Raw genomic sequence first — 22,095 nt, 5'->3', positions numbered from 1 at the left:
ATGCCAATTGCACCTCCCTCAAAACTTGAGACATCTGTGGCCTTGGGTTGTGTGACAAAACTGCACATTTTAAAGTGGCTTTTTATTGTCCCCAGCACAAGGTGCACCTGTGTAATGAGCATGCTGTTTAATCAGCTTCTTGATATGCCACAGCTGTCAGGTGGATGGATTATGTTGGCAAAGGAGAAATGCTCACTAACAGCAATATAAACAAGTTTGTGCACAAAATTAGAGAGAAATTAGCTTTTTGTGCGTATGGACAATTTCTGTGTTATTTTATTTCACCTCATGAAACATGGGACCAACACGTTACATGTTGCGTTTATATTTTTGTTCAGTGTAGTAACTGGAATAAGCAATTTCCTAAATGTGTCAAGTGCAGCGTCTGGTTGGTCTTCATTACACACCACAGACCAGCAAATATGCTTTATATCTTCAACACAGGAAGCACTACAAAACTTGTTGTATGACTTCTTATACACTATATTAAGCCCATCCTTCGGAACTTTGTTTTTTCTAGATATGGCTGATATATTATCACTACATCCGGTGGATTTGGATACTGCTTTAGAGTAGATATCTGTAGCATTAGTAAAGATGTGATCAATACTTGTGGATGATTTCATTCCTGTGCTGTTTGTAAATACCCTAGTAGATTGACTGATAACCTGAACCAGGTTACAGGCACTGGTTACAGTTTTTTTTAATTATTGAGTGGGCAGCTTGACATTTCTCTTCTGAAGATGTTGAAACGATGTATTGCTACTACTGTATCATGAAAGGTATTTTTTAAGTGAGTTCCGGAGATAGTCAGTACATGTACAAAAGTAAAAGATGCCAAAACGAAACTTAAGAACGGAAAGCATAGAAAAAGCACACAAAACAAATATGAATTTGGTTGGGTCACCCAAAAAGTTAGATATTGTAGCTTTAAGACAGATCGAAAACAGAAACAGCATATCCTTAAAACTTCTTATGGCTGCAGTCCCGTTAACGGGATCAATATGACAACAGCCAGTCGAAGTGCAGGGCGCCAAATTCAAAAAACTGAAATCTCATAATTAAAATTCCTCAGACATTCATGTGTCTTATATCATTTTAAAGGTAATCTTGTTGTTAATCCCACCAAAGTGTCCGATTTCAAAAAGGATTTTCAGCGAAAGCACTACAAACGATTATGTTAGGTCACCACAAAACCACAATAATCACAGCCATTTTTTCCAGCTAAAGATAGCTTCACAAAAACCAGTATAGAGATAAAATTAATCACTAACCTTCTATTATTTTCATCAGATGACACTCATAGGACTTCATGTTACACAATACATGCATGTTTTGTTTGATTAAATTCATATTTATATCAAAAAATCTGAGTTTACATTGAGGCGACTAGATTCACTAGTTGCAAAAACATCAAGACTTAGCATAGCCACATCGTTTCAACAGAAATACTCATCATAAATATAGATGATAATACAAGTTATACACATGTAATTATAGATATACCTCTCCTTAATGCAACCGCTGTGTCAGATTTCAAAAAAACTTTGAAGAAACCCACGTTATAATCTGAGACGGCGCTCAAAAGTAAAACACCACAGCCGCAAAGATGGCGTCAACATAAACAAGAAAATATATGATAAATATTCCCTTACCTTTGATGATCTACATCAGAAAGCACACCAGGAATCCCAGGTCCACAATAAATGTTTGTTTTGTTCGGAAAAAAAATCAGTTATTTATGTCCAAATACCTTCTTTTGTTAGCGCGTCTGTTTACATATCCAAACGCTAATTCTGGTCAGCGTTATATCGGACAAAAACTTCAAAAAGTGATATTACCGGTCGAAGAAACATTTCAAACTAAGTACACAATCAATCATTAGGATGTTTTTAACATATAGCTTCAATAAAGTTCCAACCGGAGTATTCCTTCTTGTCTTCGTGAGCAATGGAACGTAAGTGACTTCCACGAGGAAAAAGCATGATCAGAAAATGGCTGCTTGATGGACACCTGACTGATTCTGCTATCATTCTCTCCCACAACATCATAGAAGTCTCATTATAATTTCTATTGATGGTTGACATCTAGTGTAACCCCTAGGCAGTGCAACATCATTAATAGCTCAAGGGGATTTCTTTAGGGACTCTGGTGAATACATACAAGCTCAGATTTCTGACTTCCTGTTTTGATTTCAACTCAGGATTTTGCCTGCCAATATGAGTACTGTTAATCTCACAGACATAATTCAAACAGTTTTAGAAACTTTAGAGTGTTTTCTATCCAATACTAATAATAATATGCAAATATTAGCAACTATGACTGAGGAGCAGGCCATTTGATATGGGCACCTTTCATCCAAGCTACTCAATACTGCCCCTTCAGCCATAAGAAGTTTTAAGCAATCCTTAATATTGAACAGGTGAAATAGAATAATGTCCAAATAGATGTGTCCCGGTGCAAATAAACTGGTATGCAACAGTTCTCTCAAAAATTTTAGAAAAAGCTGTTGCACAGCAACTCACTGCCTTCCTGAAGACAAACAATGTATACGAAATGCTTCAGTCTGGTTTTAGACCCCATCATAGCACTGAGACTGCACTTGTGAAGGTGGTAAATGACCTTTTAATGGCGTCAGACCGAGGCTCTGCATCTGTCCTCGTGCTACTAGACCTTAGTGCTGCCTTTGACACCATCGATCACCACATTCTTTTGGAGAGACTGGAAACCCAAATTGGTCTACACGGACAAGTTCTGGCCTGGTTTAGATCTTACCTGTCGGAAAGATATCAGTTTGTCTCTGTGAATGGTTTGTCCTCTGACAAATCAACTGTACATTTCGGTGTTCCTCAAGGTTCCGTTTTAGGACCACTATTGTTTTCACTATATATTTTACCTCTTGGGGATGTTATTCGAAAACATAATGTTAACTTTCACTGCTATGCGGATGACACACAGCTGTACATTTCAATGAAACATGGTGAAGCCCCAAAATTGCCCTCGCTAGAAGCCTGTGTTTCAGACATAAGGAAGTGGATGGCTGAAAACGTTGTACTTTTAAACTCGGACAAAACAGAGATGCTTGTTCTAGGTCCCAAGAAACAAAGAGATCTTCTGTTAAATCTGACAATTAATCTTGATGGTTGTAAAGTCGTCTCAAATAAAACTGTGAAGGACCTCGGCGTTACTCTTGACCCTGATCTCTCTTTTGACGAACATATCAAGACTGTTTCAAGGACAGCTTTTTTCCATCTACGTAACATTGCAAAAATCAGAAATTTTCTGTCCAAAAATGATGCAGAAAAATTAATCCATGCATTTGTTACTTCTAGGTTAGACTACTGTAATGCTCTACTTTCCGGCTACCCGGATAAAGCACTAAATAAACTTCAGTTAGTGCTAAATACGGCTGCTAGAATCCTGACTAGAACCAAGAAATTTGATCATATTACTCCAGTGCTAGCTTCCCTACACTGGCTTCCTGTTAAGGCAAGGGCTGATTTCAAGGTTTTACTGTTAACCTATAAAGCGTTACATGGGCTTGCTCCTACCTATCTTTCCGAGTTGGTCCTGCCGTACATACCTATACGTACGCTACGGTCACAAGACGCAGGCCTCCTAATTGTCCCTAGAATTTCTAAGCAAACAGCGGGAGGCAGGGCTTTCTCCTATAGATCTCCATTTTTATGGAACGGTCTGCCTACCCATGTGAGAGACGCAGACTCGGTCTCAACCTTTAAGTCTTTACTGAAGACTTATCTCTTCAGTAGGTCATATGATTGAGTGTAGTCTGGCCCAGGAGTGTGAAGGTGAACGGAAAGGCTCTGGAGCAACGAACCGCCCTTGCTGTCTCTGCCTGGCCGGTTCCCCTCTCTCCACTGGGATTCTCTGCCTCTAACCCTATTACAGGGGCTGAGTCACTGGCTTACTGGTGCTCTTTCATGCCGTCCCTAGGAGGGGTGCGTCACTTGAGTGGGTTGAGTTACTGACGTGATCTTCCTGTCTGGGTTGGCGCCCCCCCTTGGTTTGTGCTGTGGTGGAGATCTTTGTGGGCTATACTCGGCCTTGTCTCAGGATTGTAAGTTGGTGGTTGAAGATATCCCTCTAGTGGTGCGGGGGCTGTGCTTTGGCAAAGTGGGTGGGGTTATATCCTTCCTGTTTGGCCCTGTCCGGGGGTATCATCGGATGGGGCCACAGTGTCTCCTGACCCCTCCTGTCTCAGCCTCCAGTATTTATGCTGCAGTAGTTTATGTGTCGGGGGGCTAGGGTCAGTTGGTTATACCTGGAGTACTTCTCCTGTCTTATCCAGTGTCCTGCGTGAATTTAAGTATGCGCTCTCTAATTCTCTCCTTCTCTCTTTCTTTCTCTCTCTCTGAGAACCTAAGCCCTAGGACCATACGTCACGGCAAACCGGGCATGATGACTCCTTGCTGTCCCCAGTCCACCTGGCCTTGCTGCTGTTCCAGTTTCAACTGCTCTGCCTGCGGTTATGGAACCCCTACCTGTCCCAGACCTGCTGCTTTCAACTCTTAATGATCGGCTATGAAAAGCCAACTGACTTTTATTCCTGATTATTATTTGACCATGCTTGTCATTTATGAACATTTTGAAAATCTTGGCTCTCTCTAATTCTCTCCTTCTCTCTTTCTTTCTCCCTCTCGGAGGACCTGAGCCCTAGGACCATACGTCAGGACTACCGGGCATGATGACTCCTTGCTGTCCCCAGTCCGCCTGGCCTTGCTGCTATTCCAGTTTCAACTGTTCTGCCTGCGGTTACGGAACCCCTACCTGTCCCAGACCTGCTGTTTTCAACTCTTAATGATCGGCTATGAAAAGCCAACTGACATTTATTCCTGATTATTATTTGACCATGCTTGTCATTTATGAACATTTTTAAAATCTTGGCTCTCTCTAATTCTCTCCTTCTCTCTTTCTTTCTCTCTCTCGGAGGACCTGAGCCCTAGGACCATACGTCAGGACTACCGGGCATGATGACTCCTTGCTGTCCCCAGTCCACCTGGCCTTGCTGCTATTCCAGTTTCAACTGTTCTGCCTGCGGTTATGGAACCGCCACCTGTCCCAGACCTGCTGTTTTCAACTCTTAATGATCGGCTATGAAAAGCCAACTGAAAATGATTCATGATTATTATTTGACCATGCTTGTCACTTATGAACATTTTGAACATCTTGGCATAGTTCTGTTATAATCTCCACCCGGCACAGCCAGAAGAGGACTGGCCACCCCTCATAGCCTGGTTCCTCTCTAGGTTTCTTCCTAGGTTTTGGCCTTTCTAGGGAGTTTTTCCTAGCCACCGTGCTTCTACACCTGCATTGCTTGCTGTTTGGGGTTTTAGGCTGGGTTTCTGTACAGCACTTCGAGATATTAGCTGATGTACGAAGGGCTATATAAAATAAACTTGATTTGATTTGATTTCTCTTTCATTGAAGTGAGAAACATAATGTAAACATTTGAATTGATACAATTCAGCAGTGGATCCATATTTATTAGCTATATATAGGCTATAGTACATTGTATCAACGCGTTGGATGGTTTGTAGCACCACAACCAATTAGAATCCAGAACTTGTTATCGTCATCTGGTGACGTAAAAAGGAAGCGACCGAAAACGAACACCGTTGGAGCGAAGTACATACGTCGTTGGTACATTTCAATCTAATCACTGAATAGTTCAATTAAAACAAAATGAGCGTGTCGATGCCCCAGAAGCGATATTACAGGCAGCGAGCCCACTCGAATCCAATGGCAGACCACACGTTTGAATAGTGAGTCACTCGTCAGTCCGTTTGGTAAAAGGTTTAGCAAGCTAACTGTTAGCTAGTTAGCTAACGCATGTTGCCCGCAAAATTGGCCAAGCTTCTAGTCGATGCACTACTGTATGTTTGAATTCATTTAACACCACAGCTTTATTGAGCAATAAATTGTCAAACGCAAAACGTTCTCTAAACTAGATTGCTTTTACGCCTCCATGCGGAGTTTGTGTCGCTTGTTTAGATGCCAGACGACGGAACAGTCATTTTACAAGTCAGAATGTTGAATAAACTAATTTCAACCTTTTCAAAATATCCATAGGAAAGTAAGTATCATTAAAACGACTTTCCAAAACGCGTGGCTTTCGGTTTGTTTATCACTTAACACAAGCTCACACTACTAAGCGAAAAGTTTGTTTAATAAAACTTTCATGTGGATATTTTTTCCAAAATTTCCAACGGCATAAAGATCAACCAAGTGGACAACCAGCAGATTAAGTTCAAATGACAGTTTATACAACATTCTGGCTACACAAGACCAATGGTATACATAAATCATTGCACAAGACACATTACGAACATGTAAATGGATTAAAGGCGTTTCCTAATCCACAAGCTAGCTTGCTTTTATGTCAGGAAGCTGGTATTAAAGGCTACTTTTTGTAAACGTAAAGAAAATACTGCATTGGATTAGAAGTCAATGTTGCTGATGTCATTTACATCAGTTTCACCTCGTGCTGGTAAACATTTGCTTAGGTCTGTTGATTTCATACACATTTTTACCTATTTCACCATGACCTCTCCTCAGCCCTGTCTGTCCAGAGGACATGGACTGGTCCCAGCTGTACCCGGAGTTCTTCAGCGATCACCAGTCGACCCAAAAGGCTGCACAAGTGGAGTTTGCAGACATCGGCTGTGGATATGGGGGACTTCTAGGTATGGGTTGATCTTCTAATCCATGATATTTCCTCACCCTTGTTACCCTAACTCCAGTCTTTATCATTCTCATGCTTACTAACAAAAATACTAAACCATCAATTGTTGATGGAGGACTGTCTGCCCTACACTGAATTTATGTGAGTGAGATGGTCCTTTTTATGTGTCGTTTTTGGTTGTTCCATCTGAGGGTGCTGTTGACTTAGAACATGGTCAAGAGATTTGGCTTGGAAGGTTCTTTCATTGTACACTCAGTAACCAGTTCACGAAAATAGCTTGCTCCTACAGACAGTGAGTCACGTTGCCTTGGCTTGTTATATAAAGCCAAGGACCGGCATTGAGACATTCAGTTACTGTTCGCTTGAACATTAGAATGGCAAAACGACTGACCTAAGCGACTTTGAGGGTGGTATGATCGTTGATGCCAGGCGCGCTGGTTCCAGTATCTCAGAAATGGCTGGCCACATGGGCCTTTCACACACGACAGTGTCTAGGGTTTACCAAGAATGGTGTGACAAACAAATAAAATCAGTCAGTGGAAGTCCTGTGGGTCGAAGGAGAATGGCAAGAACCGTGCACACTAACAGGCGGGCCACAAACAGGCAAATAACGGTGCAGTACAACAGTGGTGTGCAGAATGGCATCTCGGAAATCACAACTTGTTGGTCTTTGTCACGGATGGGCTATTGCAGCAGACGACCACACCGGAATCCACTCCTATCACTTAAAAACAAGAAGAAGCAACTTCAGTGGGCACGCGATCACCAACACTGGACAATTAAGGGCTTGTAAGTAAGTATTTCACGGTAAAGTCTACACTTGTTGTATTCGGCGCATGTGACAAATTACGTTTGATTTGAATTGAGTGAAAAAACATTGCCCAGTCTGACGAATCCCGGTTCCTGTTGTGTCATGCTGATGGCAGAGTCAGGATTTGGAGTAAGCAGCATGAGTCCATGGCCCCATCCTGCCTGGTGTCAACGGTACAGGCTGGTGACTGTGGTGTAATAGTGTGGGGAATGTTTTGGCCTGGCACACGTTAGGTCCCTTGATACCAATTGAGCAACGTAACATTCCCCCTAAAGAATTCAGTCTGTTCTGGAGGAAAAGGGTAGTCTGACATGGTACTAGATGGTTGTACCTAATAAATTGGCCACTGAGTGTACAGTATATTCTCTGTCTATATTCCTGGATTAACCGAAAATATCATATTGTATGGTATTTTCTCTGTGAATTTTTATTAGAATCCCCATTAGCTAACGCCGTAACATTAGCTAATCTTCCTGGGGTCCAACACCAATTAATAAGACATTAGGAACAATTACAAATTAAGACTTTACAAACTTTCGCCTATTTATTGCCTTACCTCCTTACTTCATTTGCACACACTGTATACAGATTTTTCTGTTGTGTTATTGACTATGTTTGTTTATCCCATGTGTAACTCTGTTTTTGTCACACTGCTATGCTTTATCTTGGCCAGGTCAGTTGTAAATGAGAACTTGTTCTCAACTTGCCTACCTGGTTAAATAAAGGTAAAAAAAATAAAAATAAAATTACAAACATTTAACAAGTAGACAATACAGACAATTAAAATACCTGACAGGAAACACATTTAACATTCAGTTGATGCTTTCTATTTCCTGTCCGGTCATATGGTCTATCGAATTAGATGTTTTTATTTTTTCCTGGAGGTGGATTTACTTTTTGCCTGAGAAATATGGATTGGTAAAGAGTTCCATTTAGCTATGGCCCTATATAAAACCGTAGATTTAAGGTGATTTGTCCTTGGGTTGTCTTAGATGCCCTGAATTTAGCTGTCTGGTTTAGTGGTTATGCATGTTGCTAGTATGTACTAACTGGCCCGAAAAATAGTTTTTTATTTTAAGAATATAACATTCCTAAAGAAAATCATAAGACTGGATAGTAATTTGTTTTCAATGTGACGCCATGAGAGATTCTGATGCATTTGGATAATATTCATACAGATAGAGCTCATCTGCCAGCCCTGTTTTGAGCCATTTGGAGCTTTTTTATATCTTTCTTTGCTGCAGATATAAAAAAGTTCAAATTATTATGCCTCTGAATTGAATATACAGAGAAAATAACCTATAGCGATTAATGCAGGGAAAGCAATCTAATCGTATTTGTCACATGCGCCAAATACAGCAGGTGTAGACATTACTGTGAAATGCTTACTTACGAGACCTTTCCCCAACAATGCGGAGTTAAAAAATATGAAAAATTTGCAAAAAAGGAAACGGTAGCACAATAAAATAACGAGACTATATACAAGGAGTACTGGTACGAGTCAATGTGAAGGGGTACTAGGTAATTGAGGTAATATGTACATGTAAATTGGGGTAAAAGTAACTAGGCAATCGGGATAGATAATAAACAGTAGCAGCAGCGTGGAAATGTGTGTGTTGGAATGTCAATGTAGTATGTGTGAGTGCATAGAGCCGGTGCAAGAGAGTCATTGCAAATGGTAAGGGTAGCCATTTTATTAACTGTCAAGCAGTCTTGTGGGTTGGAGGTAGAAGTTGTTCAGGAGCCTTTTGGTCTCAGACTTGGCAATACTGCATACTGTGCGAATTGGAGTATGACTTTTCAACATTCAGTATACTCTCCTTTTCCACAGCCATCATTATCATAATAGACTGTTTTAGTGGTTCTTGCAACTCTTTTTTTGGCCACCTGTTCCCAGGTCAGATTAATAACCTACCTCGTCTGTGTCTCAGTGGAGTTATCCCCGCTCTTTCCAAAGCAACTGATTCTGGGCCTGGAGATCCGTGTCAAAGTGTCTGATTATGTCCAGGACCGTATCCGCTCCCTGCGTGCAGCAGAGACGGGCAGCTACCAGAACATCGCCTGCTTACGGAGCAACGCCATGAAGTACCTGCCCAACTTCTTCTCCAAGGGACAGGTACTTAACCGTTCCCTCCCCTTTTCTGTCATCTTTTTCCCTTTTTTTCTGTCATATTTTTCCCTTTTTTTATGTGAAGTGTACTGTGACAAATTTGTTTGTAAAATACACTTTAAATAAATGATGATGATGAATGACGTAGCCAGAGACCATCGGGGGTTGTCAGCCACATAACACTTCTGCCTTGCCCCTGTATCTGTTGTGTGTATATTTATTTGTAGACACGTCTGTCAAACACCTCACCTCTAAATAGTACTGCACTTAATCCCTTCAGGAAGTTTTCAAAATGTTTTGATGCCTGGTAAAGATGCTCAAATTCAAATGGTGTTTGCTACACTTTTGTACAGCTTTCTGACCATTGGGCATTGAGGGTTTGTGAAGCTATCCAGCGTAGTAATTTTTAAATAAAGTGTCCTTCCTATCAACCACAATATAAATATTTCTAAACTAGAAATGTCTGTTTTAGGTAGTTTACAGCCCTCTAGTGGCAACAATAGGAAGTGTTTGATCAGCAGCACTAGTTATCAACATGACAAGTACAGAAACTTAGTTCTCATGTCTATACCGGAGAGTAACAATGGCTAATGATTTCCAAACCTTATGTCACAACCCAGAGATTTTAGCCTCTAATGAATTTCTCAACAAAGGTGACGCCGTGCCAGTGACCACATGCCAGGCGTCACATCAACTGAGCATAGGACTATAAACTAATCAGTATTTTACAGCCTAATAGTGGAGGGTTTATCCTTTCAATTCAACCCAATTAATCAGAATGACTTTGATAAAACAAGCACTAGCTTAGCCTACATAGTGGAACCTCCAGTACCAGGACTGAGTAACCTAAATCAAACTTTGTAAAGCACATTTAAAAATCGCAACACCGATTAAAGTGAAGAAATTACATGTAAAAGCAAATAAGAAATAAAATGTCACATTTTCCTTCAACTTCTTGTGTTGGAGTATAGCTCCTAGGCTGGGTTTGAATAGACACATTGACATGATGTGAGGCATAGCAGACAGTAGTACATCAGGTAGGAGACAGTAAATGTGTTGATGCCGGGGGCTGACATCTGAAAGGAACGCGAAAACTGTCGATTTTATCTATGGAAGAAATACCCCACAGTACTATTTTTACCATCTTGGCTGTAATGACATCATTGAGACCTGCCCATTCTGTGTAGAGGATTAAGTGCTTTGGAAAAACACAGACCGACTGACACACACTCTCTCTGTCATATGTACACACATAAACAGGAGCCCCTGAGCGATATTTGCACACCCACATGCATGATGTCGTGTGGGTAGAAACGGCGCTATACTCCCCAATATGGCTTCTCTCTTTGTTTCCCCTCAGTTTTTTTATACTGTGCCAGAGCACTAATTAAAGTGTCGTTTTTTCCATTTTGTGAAGAGCGGGGCCCAGTCTCAACCCCCCTGGGGCGACGGCAGTCCTCTGTGATTATCCCCCCGTTTTTCTGTCTTTACATTACATTATTTATTTGAATTAATAAAAAAGAGTGAACTGGAACAGTTTTTAATATTGCAACCAGACTAATAGTTGTGTACATCTTGTCAAAGGGAGGGGGACTTTATCTTAATAAAAATCACTTAGAGGGAATTTCCACCTTTACAATCCGGGCTGCCTGACAACTGACACAAAAATATTATGAGAACTACAGAGAGCTGACTCTATAATGACTTGATAGACTGGTTTGAATAATAGCCACTTTGATACAACAGAATATTTAGCACCATAGTCCTCGTTTTCACAAACTGGAAAAGTAGTACCAGAGAAAGTAAAAGCTGGAGGACTTAATTTATCTGTGTTTCTTCACTGAGGTCAGTTGAACTTGAGATGCTTGGTCTGTCTGTCTGGTCTTATTTGCATTGTGACCATTTTGTTTTGTTGATTTCTCTGTTCAGCTCAGTAAGATGTTCTTCCTGTTTCCTGACCCGCACTTCAAGAAGACCAAGCACAAGTGGAGGATCATCAGTCCCACTCTGTTGGCCGAGTACGCCTACACACTGAGAGTAGGGGTAAGGACAGAGCATAGTACGCCTACACACTGAGAGTAGGGGTAAGGACAGAGCATAGTACGCCTACACACTGAGAGTAGGGGTAAGGACAGAGCATAGTACGCCTACACACTGAGAGTAGGGGTAAGGACAGAGCATAGTACGCCTACACACTGAGAGTAGGGGTAAGGACAGAGCATAGTACGCCTACACACTGAGAGTAGGGGTAAGGACAGAGCATAGTACGCCTACACACTGAGAGTAGGGGTAAGGACAGAGCATAGTACGCCTACACACTGAGAGTAGGGGTAAGGACAGAGCATAGTACGCCTACACACTGAGAGTAGGGGTAAGGACAGAGCATAGTACGCCTACACACTGAGAGTAGGGGTAAGGACAGAGCATAGTACGCCTACACACTGAGAGTAGGGGTAAGGACAGAGCATAGTACGCCTACACACTGAGAGTAGGGGTAAGGACAGAGCATAGTACGCCTACACACTGAGAGTAGGGGTAAGGACAGAGCATAGTACGCCTACACACTGAGAGTAGGGGTAAGGACAGAGCATAGTACGCCTACACACTGAGAGTAGGGGTAAGGACAGAGCATAGTACGCCTACACACTGAGAGTAGGGGTAAGGACAGAGCATAGTACGCCTACACACTGAGAGTAGGGGTAAGGACAGAGCATAGTACGCCTACACACTGAGAGTAGGGGTAAGGACAGAGCATAGTACGCCTACACACTGAGAGTAGGGGTAAGGACAGAGCATAGTACGCCTACATTTACATTTTCGTCATTTAGCAGATGCTCTTATCCAAAGCAACTTACAGTTAGTGCATACATCTTAAGATAGCTGGGACAACCACATATACACAGGCATAGCAAGTACACTTTTCCTCAAAGTAGTCGAGGTGAGGCGGGGGATTATTTAAGATACTCTTTGAAGAGGTAGGGTTTCAGGTGCTTTCAGAAGATGGGCAGGGACTATGCTTCAGAGGGAAGCTGGTTCCACCATTGGGGTGCCAGGACAGAGAAGAGCTTGGACTGGGCTGAGCGGGAGCTTCCCTCCCGTAGGGATGGGAGGGTCAGAGGTGGCAAAACGGAGTGAGTGCTCAGGTTGGGGTGTAGGATTTGAGCATGGCCTGAAGATGGGGAGGGGCAGTTCCTCTTGCTGCTCTGTAGGCACACACCATGGTCTTGTAGTGGATGCGAGCTTCGTCTGGAAGCCACTGGAGTGTGCGAAGGAGCAGATAAGTTGCAGGGGTTTGATGGCGCAAGCGGGAAGCCCAGCCAACAACGAGTTGCAGTAGTCCAAACGGGAGATGACAAGTGCCTGGATTTTCCTGTGTGAGGAAGGGTCGTACTCTACGGATGTTGTAGAGCATGAACCTGCAGGAGTGAGTCACTGCTTTGATGTTTGCATAGAACAACAGGGTGTTGTCCAGTGTCACGCCAAGGTTCTTTGCACTCTGGGAGGGTGACACTGTGGAGTTGTCAACTGTGATGGAGAGATCTTTGAGCGGGCAGGCCTTCCCCGGAAGAGAGGCTCCGTCTTGTTGAGCTCGAGGTGGTGGGCCGACATCCAGGCTGAAATATCTGCCAGGCACGCAGAGATGTCAGAAGGGGGAAGGAGAAAAGTAGTTAAGTGTCATCCGCATAGCAATGATAGGAGAGACCATGTGAGGATATGAAAGAGCCGAGTGACTTGGTGTATAGAGAGAAGAGGAGAGGGCCTAGAACTGAGCCCTGGGGGACACCGGTAGTGAGAGTATGTGATGCAGACACAGTTCCTCTCCACGGCACCTGAAAGGAACGGCCTGCCAGGTAAGATGCAATGCAAGAGTGTACAGAGCCTGAGACGCCCAGCCCTGAGAGGGTGGAGAGGAGGATATGATGGTTCACGGTGTCGAAGGCAGTGGATGGATTTAGGAGGATGAGAACAGAGGAGAGAGAGTCAGCTTTGGTAGTGCGGAGAGCCTCTGTGACTCAGAGAAGAGCAGTCTTGGTTGGAGAAAGAGGTCAAGGCGTAGCCTATACACTGAGAGTAGGGGTAAGGACAGAGCACAGCGAATGGGCGGGGGGTTCATCAGGGGCACCCAAAGTCAACAGTTGATTTAGGGATGTGGTTGAGCAATGGGTCTTCAGTTCCCTTTTCCAACAACAAGACATATGAGAGGACAGTACTAGCTACATTGCATACATGGCCTGGAATTTACTTAACCCTCACTTGCTCTCTATCCTGCTCATTTGTCTGTTATCCCCCCCCCCCCCCATGTTTCATACCTGTCAGATTTGTGTGGGGCTCTTGGTGTCAGTTCACTGTGGCAGCGAGGAGAGACTGAGGATTGGGAGAACAATGGGAGTCTTGTTTGTGTGTGTGTGTGCATGTGGGATTTTAATGTGCTCACGTGCGTCCGTCTGTAGGCTCTACCATTACACTCAGCAGCACTGACACAGGGCCTATGCCAGACACTGATCTCCTCTGGGGGGTGGAGAGGAGAGCTGTCTAGAGAATTTCCTCTACGGCAATTTAGACTACAACATCGATCCGCCCCGAACACACCCACACACCTCCATCACACCCTCCCCCGCCTCCATGGCTCCCTACCTCCTGGCCTCAACTTGAACGCTGCATCACTGAACTAACATGCGGGCACTGTGCAAATCTATGCCATCGCTTAGTTTTCCAAGAAAGCCCTGTTCTAATTATACTATCTGTCCACGCTCCAATGTAAACTACAATGACACAGGTTATAAACCTTGATGTTGGCTTTGGGTTATTTCTGTCCTTTTGAGGAAAAAAAGAAACCTTTGCTCTTCAAAGTATTTAAGGCCACCACACTAAGGCATGTTTCAAAGAAAATGTTATTGGTTAAATGCTTACTTATGAGCCCGTTCCCAAAAATGCAGTTTAAAAAGTGAGACAAATAGTAGCACAATAAAATAACAATAACGAGGCTATATACAAGAAGTAACAGTACCGAGTCAATGTGCAGGGGTACGAGGTAGTTGAGGTAATACAGTATGTACTGTACATGTCGGTAGGGGCAAAAGTGACTAGGCAATCAGGATATATAATAAACAGAGTAGCAGCAGCATATGTAAAAAGTGTCTGTCTGTGGGGTCAATATGCATGTGTGTGTGAGCTTATGTAGTGTGTGTGTGTTGGCGTGTCAGTGTAGTATGTGTGTGTTCATGGGTAGAGTGAAGTGAGTGTGCATAGAGTCGGTGTAAAAAAATTGCAATAAATAATAAAGGGGGTCAATGTAAATAGTCCGGATAGCCAATTGATTAACCTTTCAGCAGTCTTATGGTTTGGGAGTAGAAGCTGTTCAGGAGCCTTTTGGTCGCAGACTTGGTCCTCCGGTACCGCTTGCCATGCGGTAGCAGAGAGAACAGTCTATGACTTGAGTGGCTGAAGTCTTTGACAATTTTTGGGGCCTGGTATAGAGGTCCTGGATGGCAGGGAGTTCGACCGCAGTGATGTACTGGGCCGTACGCACTACCCTCTGTAGCACCTTGTGGTTGGATGCCGAACAGTTGCCATACCAAGTGGTGATGAAGCCATTCAAGATGCTCTCAATGGTGCAGCTGTATAACATTTTGAAGATCTGAGGGCCCTGACAAATCTTTCCAGCCTCCTGAGGGGGAAGAGATGTTGTCGTGCCGTATTCACGACTGTGCTGGTGTGTTTGGACCATGTTAAGTTCTTACTGATGTGGACACAGAGGAACTTGAAGCTCTCGACCCGCTCCACTTTGTGTAAAATGTTGAAAGTTAATGGGAAAATGGGAAACCAAGGTCATATTCATTAGTACACACTGTTTTGCAACGGAAATTAGTTTCTTATTGGACAAGTTCAGGTACTCCCTCCCTGTTTAGGTTAACTTTTTTCCGTCGGTTTGGTTTCTAGTGAAACTAGATTGATACTTAAAGTAAAGTTAAGTCAGTTTGTATGATGATTGTGTTTGTCAGTCACGGGCTGCACTGTAAAGGAGCTTAAAGTGACCGTTCACTCTAAAATCAAAATTTGTCAGATGTTTGCAGACCTCGTGGTTTAATTTTGATGATCCCGCTGTATGCCTCAACCCCAAATGAATGTAAAAGATTTGACACTGACTAAAATGAGTACCTTCAGAGACTAAATTTAGGTGTTTTAAAAGCTAATTCCCGGCAGTTTTACACATTTAGCCTGGACTGTTCTTGTGCTATCTGAGTGACTCAAACTTTCAAACAAAATCAATTGGGACCCAATACCATGAGAATTAATTCTGAATGCATCATATAGGGAATTTTATATTCTCCCTGACTGTGTAGCTTTTATTTAGGTGATTGTTAGTTCTTATTTAACAATATATAGGTCCATTATATTTACTACATACTTTATATCTGGTTGTAGTCTAAGTTTACACTAAACTCTTACCATTAAATAAAAGTATTTATTTTTATTTATTTATTGTACTTAGGCAGCCCGGGGGAAAAAACACAAATAGCGGCCCGCCCTTGACTTTTCTATGCAGAAAAAAACCCTGGCCTTATAATATGGTGCTTGTTTTTCCCATTCATTTGGAATTGAGTAACAGATTGTGGGACGTGGACTCATCTCAACATTAGTTCGAGGGCCGGCAAACCGTGCCAATATATCCTCCAAAAGCCGGCTTTGAGGGCATTATCACTTTTATACGACGGGTTACCAACATATTCAAATAATGATTTACATATTTTCATTACAAATGTTATTTTGATGAATTTATTCATACTATTTAATCCATCTACAAGATATAGTCCCAACACAAATCTAGGGTTGTTACCCAAGCCGGCTGGTCGTTCGTTCTATCGGTTTGGTTGCTAGAGATGCGACCCAGTTGTTCAGTCTTTTTGTTCTGTATCTATGGACGCGGCCGAGTCGTTCATTCTAAATGTTCCATTGCTATACTGGCTGGCAACGTTCTTATCCCTTGCTTGCTAGTTAGACAACTGTGGCTAACTTAGTCACGTCAAAAAGTGCAGCCTGAATAGCAGCAAAGTAGCTGCATTTGAATTTGTTTAAGCTGTTTTCTAGTGACATTTATTTGGACACATCCATAACAATGAGCTAATGAGGCATGATTTCAGCTGGAATAGAATATTTGCTCACTCGTCAGGACACTTTTGTTCAGAGGAGCTAGCCAACAACACAGCTAACACAATCACTTCAAACTCAAGCTGGAAAGACTGCAAACTAGCTGCACTTGATGCGGCTTATATAAAATGATGTAGCTTATTCATGATTTCAACTGGCTGAGAAAAGCTGCCTGCCTGTCTGTCTCGTCCCGACTCCCGACACGTTCATTACTGTAGGATAGCTGGAGATCGAATTTGAATATTGAAACAATGTTGCAAATGTCAGAGACAGACAGCAAGGTTTATACAAATCTCTGCTGTTGAAAACTAAATGTTAGTCTAAAAGAAATGTGAGAATGTCTAGATGCTTTTTAAAGTGGAGATCAAGTATAAATTGCCTGGTTGGGCTGATGAGGCGGCGGATTGCGCAGTCAGATGGAACAGAGTAAATAGGCATTTTAACATCATCGATTTAGCCGCTGATAACTTGTGGAATAGACACCGGCTAGAATGCGGTTTTAACTGCATTCAGGATCAGTCCCACCCATTGTATAAACGTTAATTATGAGGACATTGTGTTTAACTCTTGTTTTGTGTTTCCCAGGGTTTGGTGTACACCAACACAGATGTGGAGGAGGTGCATCTCTGGATGGTAAAACACTTCAGTGAGCATCTGCTGTTCACACGGGTCCCCGATGCAGAACTGGTACGATGACTGACATTTTAGACAGTCCTCAACAATTAATATCGATTCTGTTTTTACTTATGTAATACTTTGTCATAATATTTGTCATAGAGAAGCCAACCTTGAACTCCATATAAGCAAGTGAGAAATTGATTTTAACAAAGAAGTGAAACTCCTTGGGGCCAGAGTTACACAAAGCAACTTTCACGCAAATTTGGTTGCTAGCAACTGAGTTGCTTCTTGATTGCTTTGTGAAACACCCCCCAGCAACTAATTTGCAACTTGTTTGCATACAGTTGCAACTTTGTGCAACTAGTTGTGTACTGCAACCAATCAAAGCAAATGCTTTTGTAACATGATCCATTCGAAGGTTTGGAAACTCTGACCCCGTTGTCATGTCAACAACACAGCTGTCAGTGCTATGGTAAACCCGCAATCAAGGTGGACACAAGACATTAGGTAGCTAGTTTGATAAAACAGTGCTGGCATTTTCAAGTTGTACAGCCAGTATTTTGTCTAAATCAATCATACAATAATTAAATGGTTGGAGAAACAAATGATTTGTGAAATCATGATGTAATGCAGCAGATGACAATGGGTGAGTTTAGAATTCTCAAACCATATGGAGGAATGATATGACAAAAGCAGCTTCAATTTGATTGGCTGTTGCATTTCTTCTTGTATCAGCAAATTTGCTTGTAATTGTCACTTGCAACTAAAATTGCGTGAAAGTTGCTAAGCATAACTCCAGCCTTACGTTCAGAACTAGATTTTTGTGATGTCCAACAATTGTAAAAAATCTTCCTACCTTCCAATATGGAAAACATTGTCAACATACTTGCCGGTATCATAATTTTTTTAAGCCGTCACAAATATTATGATTTGGAAACCTGGTAAATGAGACAATCAACAAATAGTAATTTTACTATTAAAACCCCCAAAATAGTCATGGTAATTTTGGGGTAGCACTCTTCAGACCCTTCAAAATTGTCCCTTTGTTTGGCAGGTTGATGATGTCATCATCAGTCGCTTGGGAACATGCACAGAGGAGGGGAAGAAGGTGCAGAGGAATGGAGGGAAGAACTACCTGGCAGTTTTCCGGAGGGTAGAAGACCAAAACTGAAACCCCGGTATTACAGACATATCTGTTGGATGAACTGAACTTTTTGCCTTGCTGATAGGAGTACCAGCTCTTCCCATGCAAGGACAGAAAAATGGATGACCAAAATGACTGCTAGCAAAGATTGTCTTATATTGGCAAGATAGTCAAGTGACCCCTCCTACAATGGAAATACATGTCCTCAAAGATGGAAGGCAGGCCGGAGGAGGCGAGATTAGGTGGGACCATTCTAGCCAATGAGAGGGCAGTGTGTGAACAACATGCCATAGAGATAGAAGACTCGTCTTTGTATCTATGCCATAATAGTGTGTGACAGCATGGGCATCTTCATTTTTAAAGTAGTCAATTTTTATCTTCTTCATTGGCTGATTGCTCCCAACTAATAGGAATACCCACCCAGTTGACTACTTTAAAATGGTGTAAGCCCTCAATTGCAATTTCCATGCTCAAAATGGTTATATCCACGATGAGTCCTCTATCACTGACAACAGGCTGAAATGTTGTTAAAAGTTGCCGAAATGCCAAATGCCATGTCCACTTGTATCCGTTTATTCGTAACAACCAAAACAATTACGAAACTTCTATTAGATAAAATAAGCCATACGTAGCAAATAATCAATAAAAAAAGTGTTGACCAAATTCGACACTCATTGACTTTCATACAAAGATTCCTAACTTGGTGGGCTTATTTTGGGTTGAATAAAACCTCTCACTTTGCCTTTTCCTCTCTACAGCTAGGCTATCTCCAGGGGTAAAACTGGGCTTGTTCATCTTAAACTTTGGTTCATCCCGATTGGTGGACAGTAATATGAATGTGTGGTCATTGTTCAAGGGTTTAAATGGCCAAACTGAAGCATCCACCATGACCTTTTGTGCCTGAGTTGAGATTATTGTGATTCTCTGTTTTATGTATTGTTTTTTTTAAACTCATGCAAGAAGATCAACACTTTAGCCATTATTTACACTCAAAACCTGTTGCTAATTAGACTGCTCACAAAGGCGTGCTAAGTTGGAGATTAATCTGCAATGAAGCTTTGTATTGATTCATTATACTTTCATGACAGCATGAATAAATATTTCTTTTTCTCATGCCACTTTTTCCCCCCACCTTTTTAATTGTGGGATGCAATCACTTGTTCCGACCATCTGCCAAACCTTGACTGCTATTTTGGGATTTTGGTTGAGCCTCCAAGGCTTTTTCTGTTCCAACTTGACAGGGGAAGTGTTGGTTTTGGCTTAGACCCGCTAGTGTTGGAGACTTCACCCTAAATAAAATGAGAGAAACATTGAAGTATAACAGTCATAGATGGAGTTTGAGGGAGACCAGGAGAGGCTTCAGCTAAAATGTAGAGGCTTCTTCAGTTCTTATTCTTCATTATCTGAAAAATCTGGAAGCATTTGCCAAATAATGTTAATTGCAATTATATAATGCAAAAGTGCATTGACTTCTGCATGTTACAATGGATGACACAGCTAATGGTATCCCAAATGTCTTTGGGATACCAAAGAAGTAAGAAGCTTATTGAATGATGTGTATTGTCTGTAAATGTACCCAAGAATGCACTTGCTGTCTGAGACCTACAAGAATCATCCCATAACATATTCAGTTGGCTCTGTCCTGAGCAGGGAGAGGAGATTGGAGGCATCTGCTTCAAGCAGCATCTGTGTTCCAAATGTCACCCTATTCCCTACATAATGCTCTACTTTTAACCAGTGCCTTATGGGCCCTGGTCAAAATTAGTGCACTATTTAGGGATTAGGGTGCCATTTGGGTCATATCCAGTGGTCCCGTTTAAACTTGAAGTTGGACTTTGCCAGGACTTTGGTCCTTTCAATCCACACTGGTATATTATTCCTGAATCAGGATCAAATGTGTTCATTCAGCACACCTTGGACCATATGGTTTGAAGCATGTCTGTAGAAAAGCCAGAAACGGGATGGTGCAGGTTTGAAATTAGCCTGTTCTACCGCTGCAGGGGTTGTTGGCTAGAAACAGGACAGCACATGCCTCAATAGAGGAACTCCACAGTCAGGAAACCAGGGATGGATACAGTCTGAAATCTCAGGTTCCCTTTCAGTACTCTTGCTACAACACAACTATGGGCAGTCTCACTATCGCAACTTTGAAGAACAAAAATCCCACCTGACAAGGCCAATGAAATCTGTGCCACAGGTGATAAGCGTGAGGCTCAGATTAATTCCTTAAATTCTTCTGCTCTTCACCTCATTGTGAGCAGGAACGATTCAAATATAATTTTATTGGTGAAATGGGATGCCCTTAATAACCTTTCTAGCGCAGGCGTTCCGCTAGCGGAACCCCTCTACAACATTCCGCTGAAAAGGTAGCGCGGGAAATTCAAAAATAATTTTTAGGAATATGTAACTTTCACACATTAACAAGTCCAATACAGCAAATGAAAGATAAACATCTTGTTAATCTACCCATCGTGTCCGATTTCAAAAAGGCTTTACAGCGAAAGCACAACATATGATTATGTTAGTTCAGAGCCAAGTCAAAAAATCAGCAATTTTTCAAGCCAAAGATAGGAGTCACAAAAAGCAGAAATATAGATAAAATGAATCACTAACCTTTGATCTTCATCAGATGACACTCATAGGACATCATGTTACACAATACATGTATGTTTTGTTCGATAATGTGCATATTTATATCCAAAAATCTCAGTTTACATTGCCGCGTTACGTGCAGTAATGCTTTGATTCCAAAACATCCGGTGTTTTTGCAGATAGCCACAGAAATCCCAGAAATACTCATAATAAATATTGATAAAAGATACAAGTGTTATTCACAGAATTAAAGATAGACTTCTCCTTAATGCAACCGTCAGATTTCAAAAAAGCTTTACGGAAAAAGCATAATCTGAGTACGGCGCTCAGAGCCCAATCCAGCCAAAGAAATACCCGCCATGTTGGAGTCAACAGAAGTTAGAAATAACATGATAAATATTCACTTACCTTTGATGATCTTCATCAGAATGCACTCAGGAATCCCAGTTCGGCAATAACTGACTGATTTGTTCCATAAAGTCCATCATTTATGTCCAAATAGCCACTAGTTGTTAGCGTGTTCAGCCCAGTAATCCATCTTAATGAGCACTGCGTCCAGACAAAAACTCAAAGTTCCGTTACAGGTCGTAGAAACATATCAAACGATGTATGGAATCAATCTTTAGGATGTTAACATAAATCATCAATAATGTTCCAACCGGAGAATTCCATTGTCTGCAGCAAAGCATTGGAACGAAAGCTAACTGTCGGGAGCGTGCGTCACGAGCCTGAGACACTCTGCCAGACCCATGACTCATTCAGCTCCCATTCCCCCCTCCTTTATAGCAGAAGCCTGAAACACGTTTCTAAAGACGGTTGACATCTAGTGGAAGCCTTAGGAAGTGCAACTTAACCCCGTAGACACTGTATTCGGTAGGCCAAGCTTTGAAAAACTACAAACCTCAGATTTCCCACTTCTGGGTTGAATTTTTGTCATGTTTTCGCCTGCCATATGAGTTCTGTTATAC

At 41.9% G+C, this 22,095-nt stretch overlaps 1 protein-coding gene across 1 annotated transcript; it reads left to right on the top strand.

Annotated features, from left to right (window-relative positions):
- The first annotated feature begins 5,614 nt into the window (after nucleotides 1–5,614).
- Nucleotides 5,615–19,653, top strand: mettl1 (methyltransferase like 1). The gene is made up of 6 exons (XM_039016100.1): nucleotides 5,615–5,783; nucleotides 6,577–6,704; nucleotides 9,446–9,630; nucleotides 11,554–11,667; nucleotides 17,359–17,460; nucleotides 18,446–19,653. Exons 1-6 carry the CDS (start codon nucleotides 5,704–5,706, stop codon nucleotides 18,560–18,562), a joined length of 726 nt encoding a protein of 241 aa, XP_038872028.1. The 5' UTR covers nucleotides 5,615–5,703; the 3' UTR covers nucleotides 18,563–19,653.
- The last annotated feature ends 2,442 nt before the right edge of the window (nucleotides 19,654–22,095 follow it).

The sequence above is a fragment of the Salvelinus namaycush genome, chromosome 20 (assembly GCF_016432855.1).
Source record: "Salvelinus namaycush isolate Seneca chromosome 20, SaNama_1.0, whole genome shotgun sequence".
NCBI lineage: Eukaryota > Metazoa > Chordata > Actinopteri > Salmoniformes > Salmonidae > Salvelinus > Salvelinus namaycush.
The sequence above is the reverse complement of the archived record's forward strand: the minus strand, read 5'-3'. Positions and strand labels throughout refer to the sequence as shown.

What these genes read in the sequence shown, in the direction of transcription:
- mettl1 (XM_039016100.1), top strand. Translation starts at nt 5,704, where the DNA reads ATGAGCGTGTCGATGCCCCAGAAGCGATATTACAGGCAGCGAGCCCAC. An exon ending in GCAGACCACACGTTTGAATA is followed by an intron (nt 5,784 to 6,576) that starts GTGAGTCACTCG and finishes ACCTCTCCTCAG; the next exon opens with CCCTGTCTGTCCAGAGGACA. An exon ending in ACTTCTTCTCCAAGGGACAG is followed by an intron (nt 9,631 to 11,553) that starts GTACTTAACCGT and finishes TTCTCTGTTCAG; the next exon opens with CTCAGTAAGATGTTCTTCCT.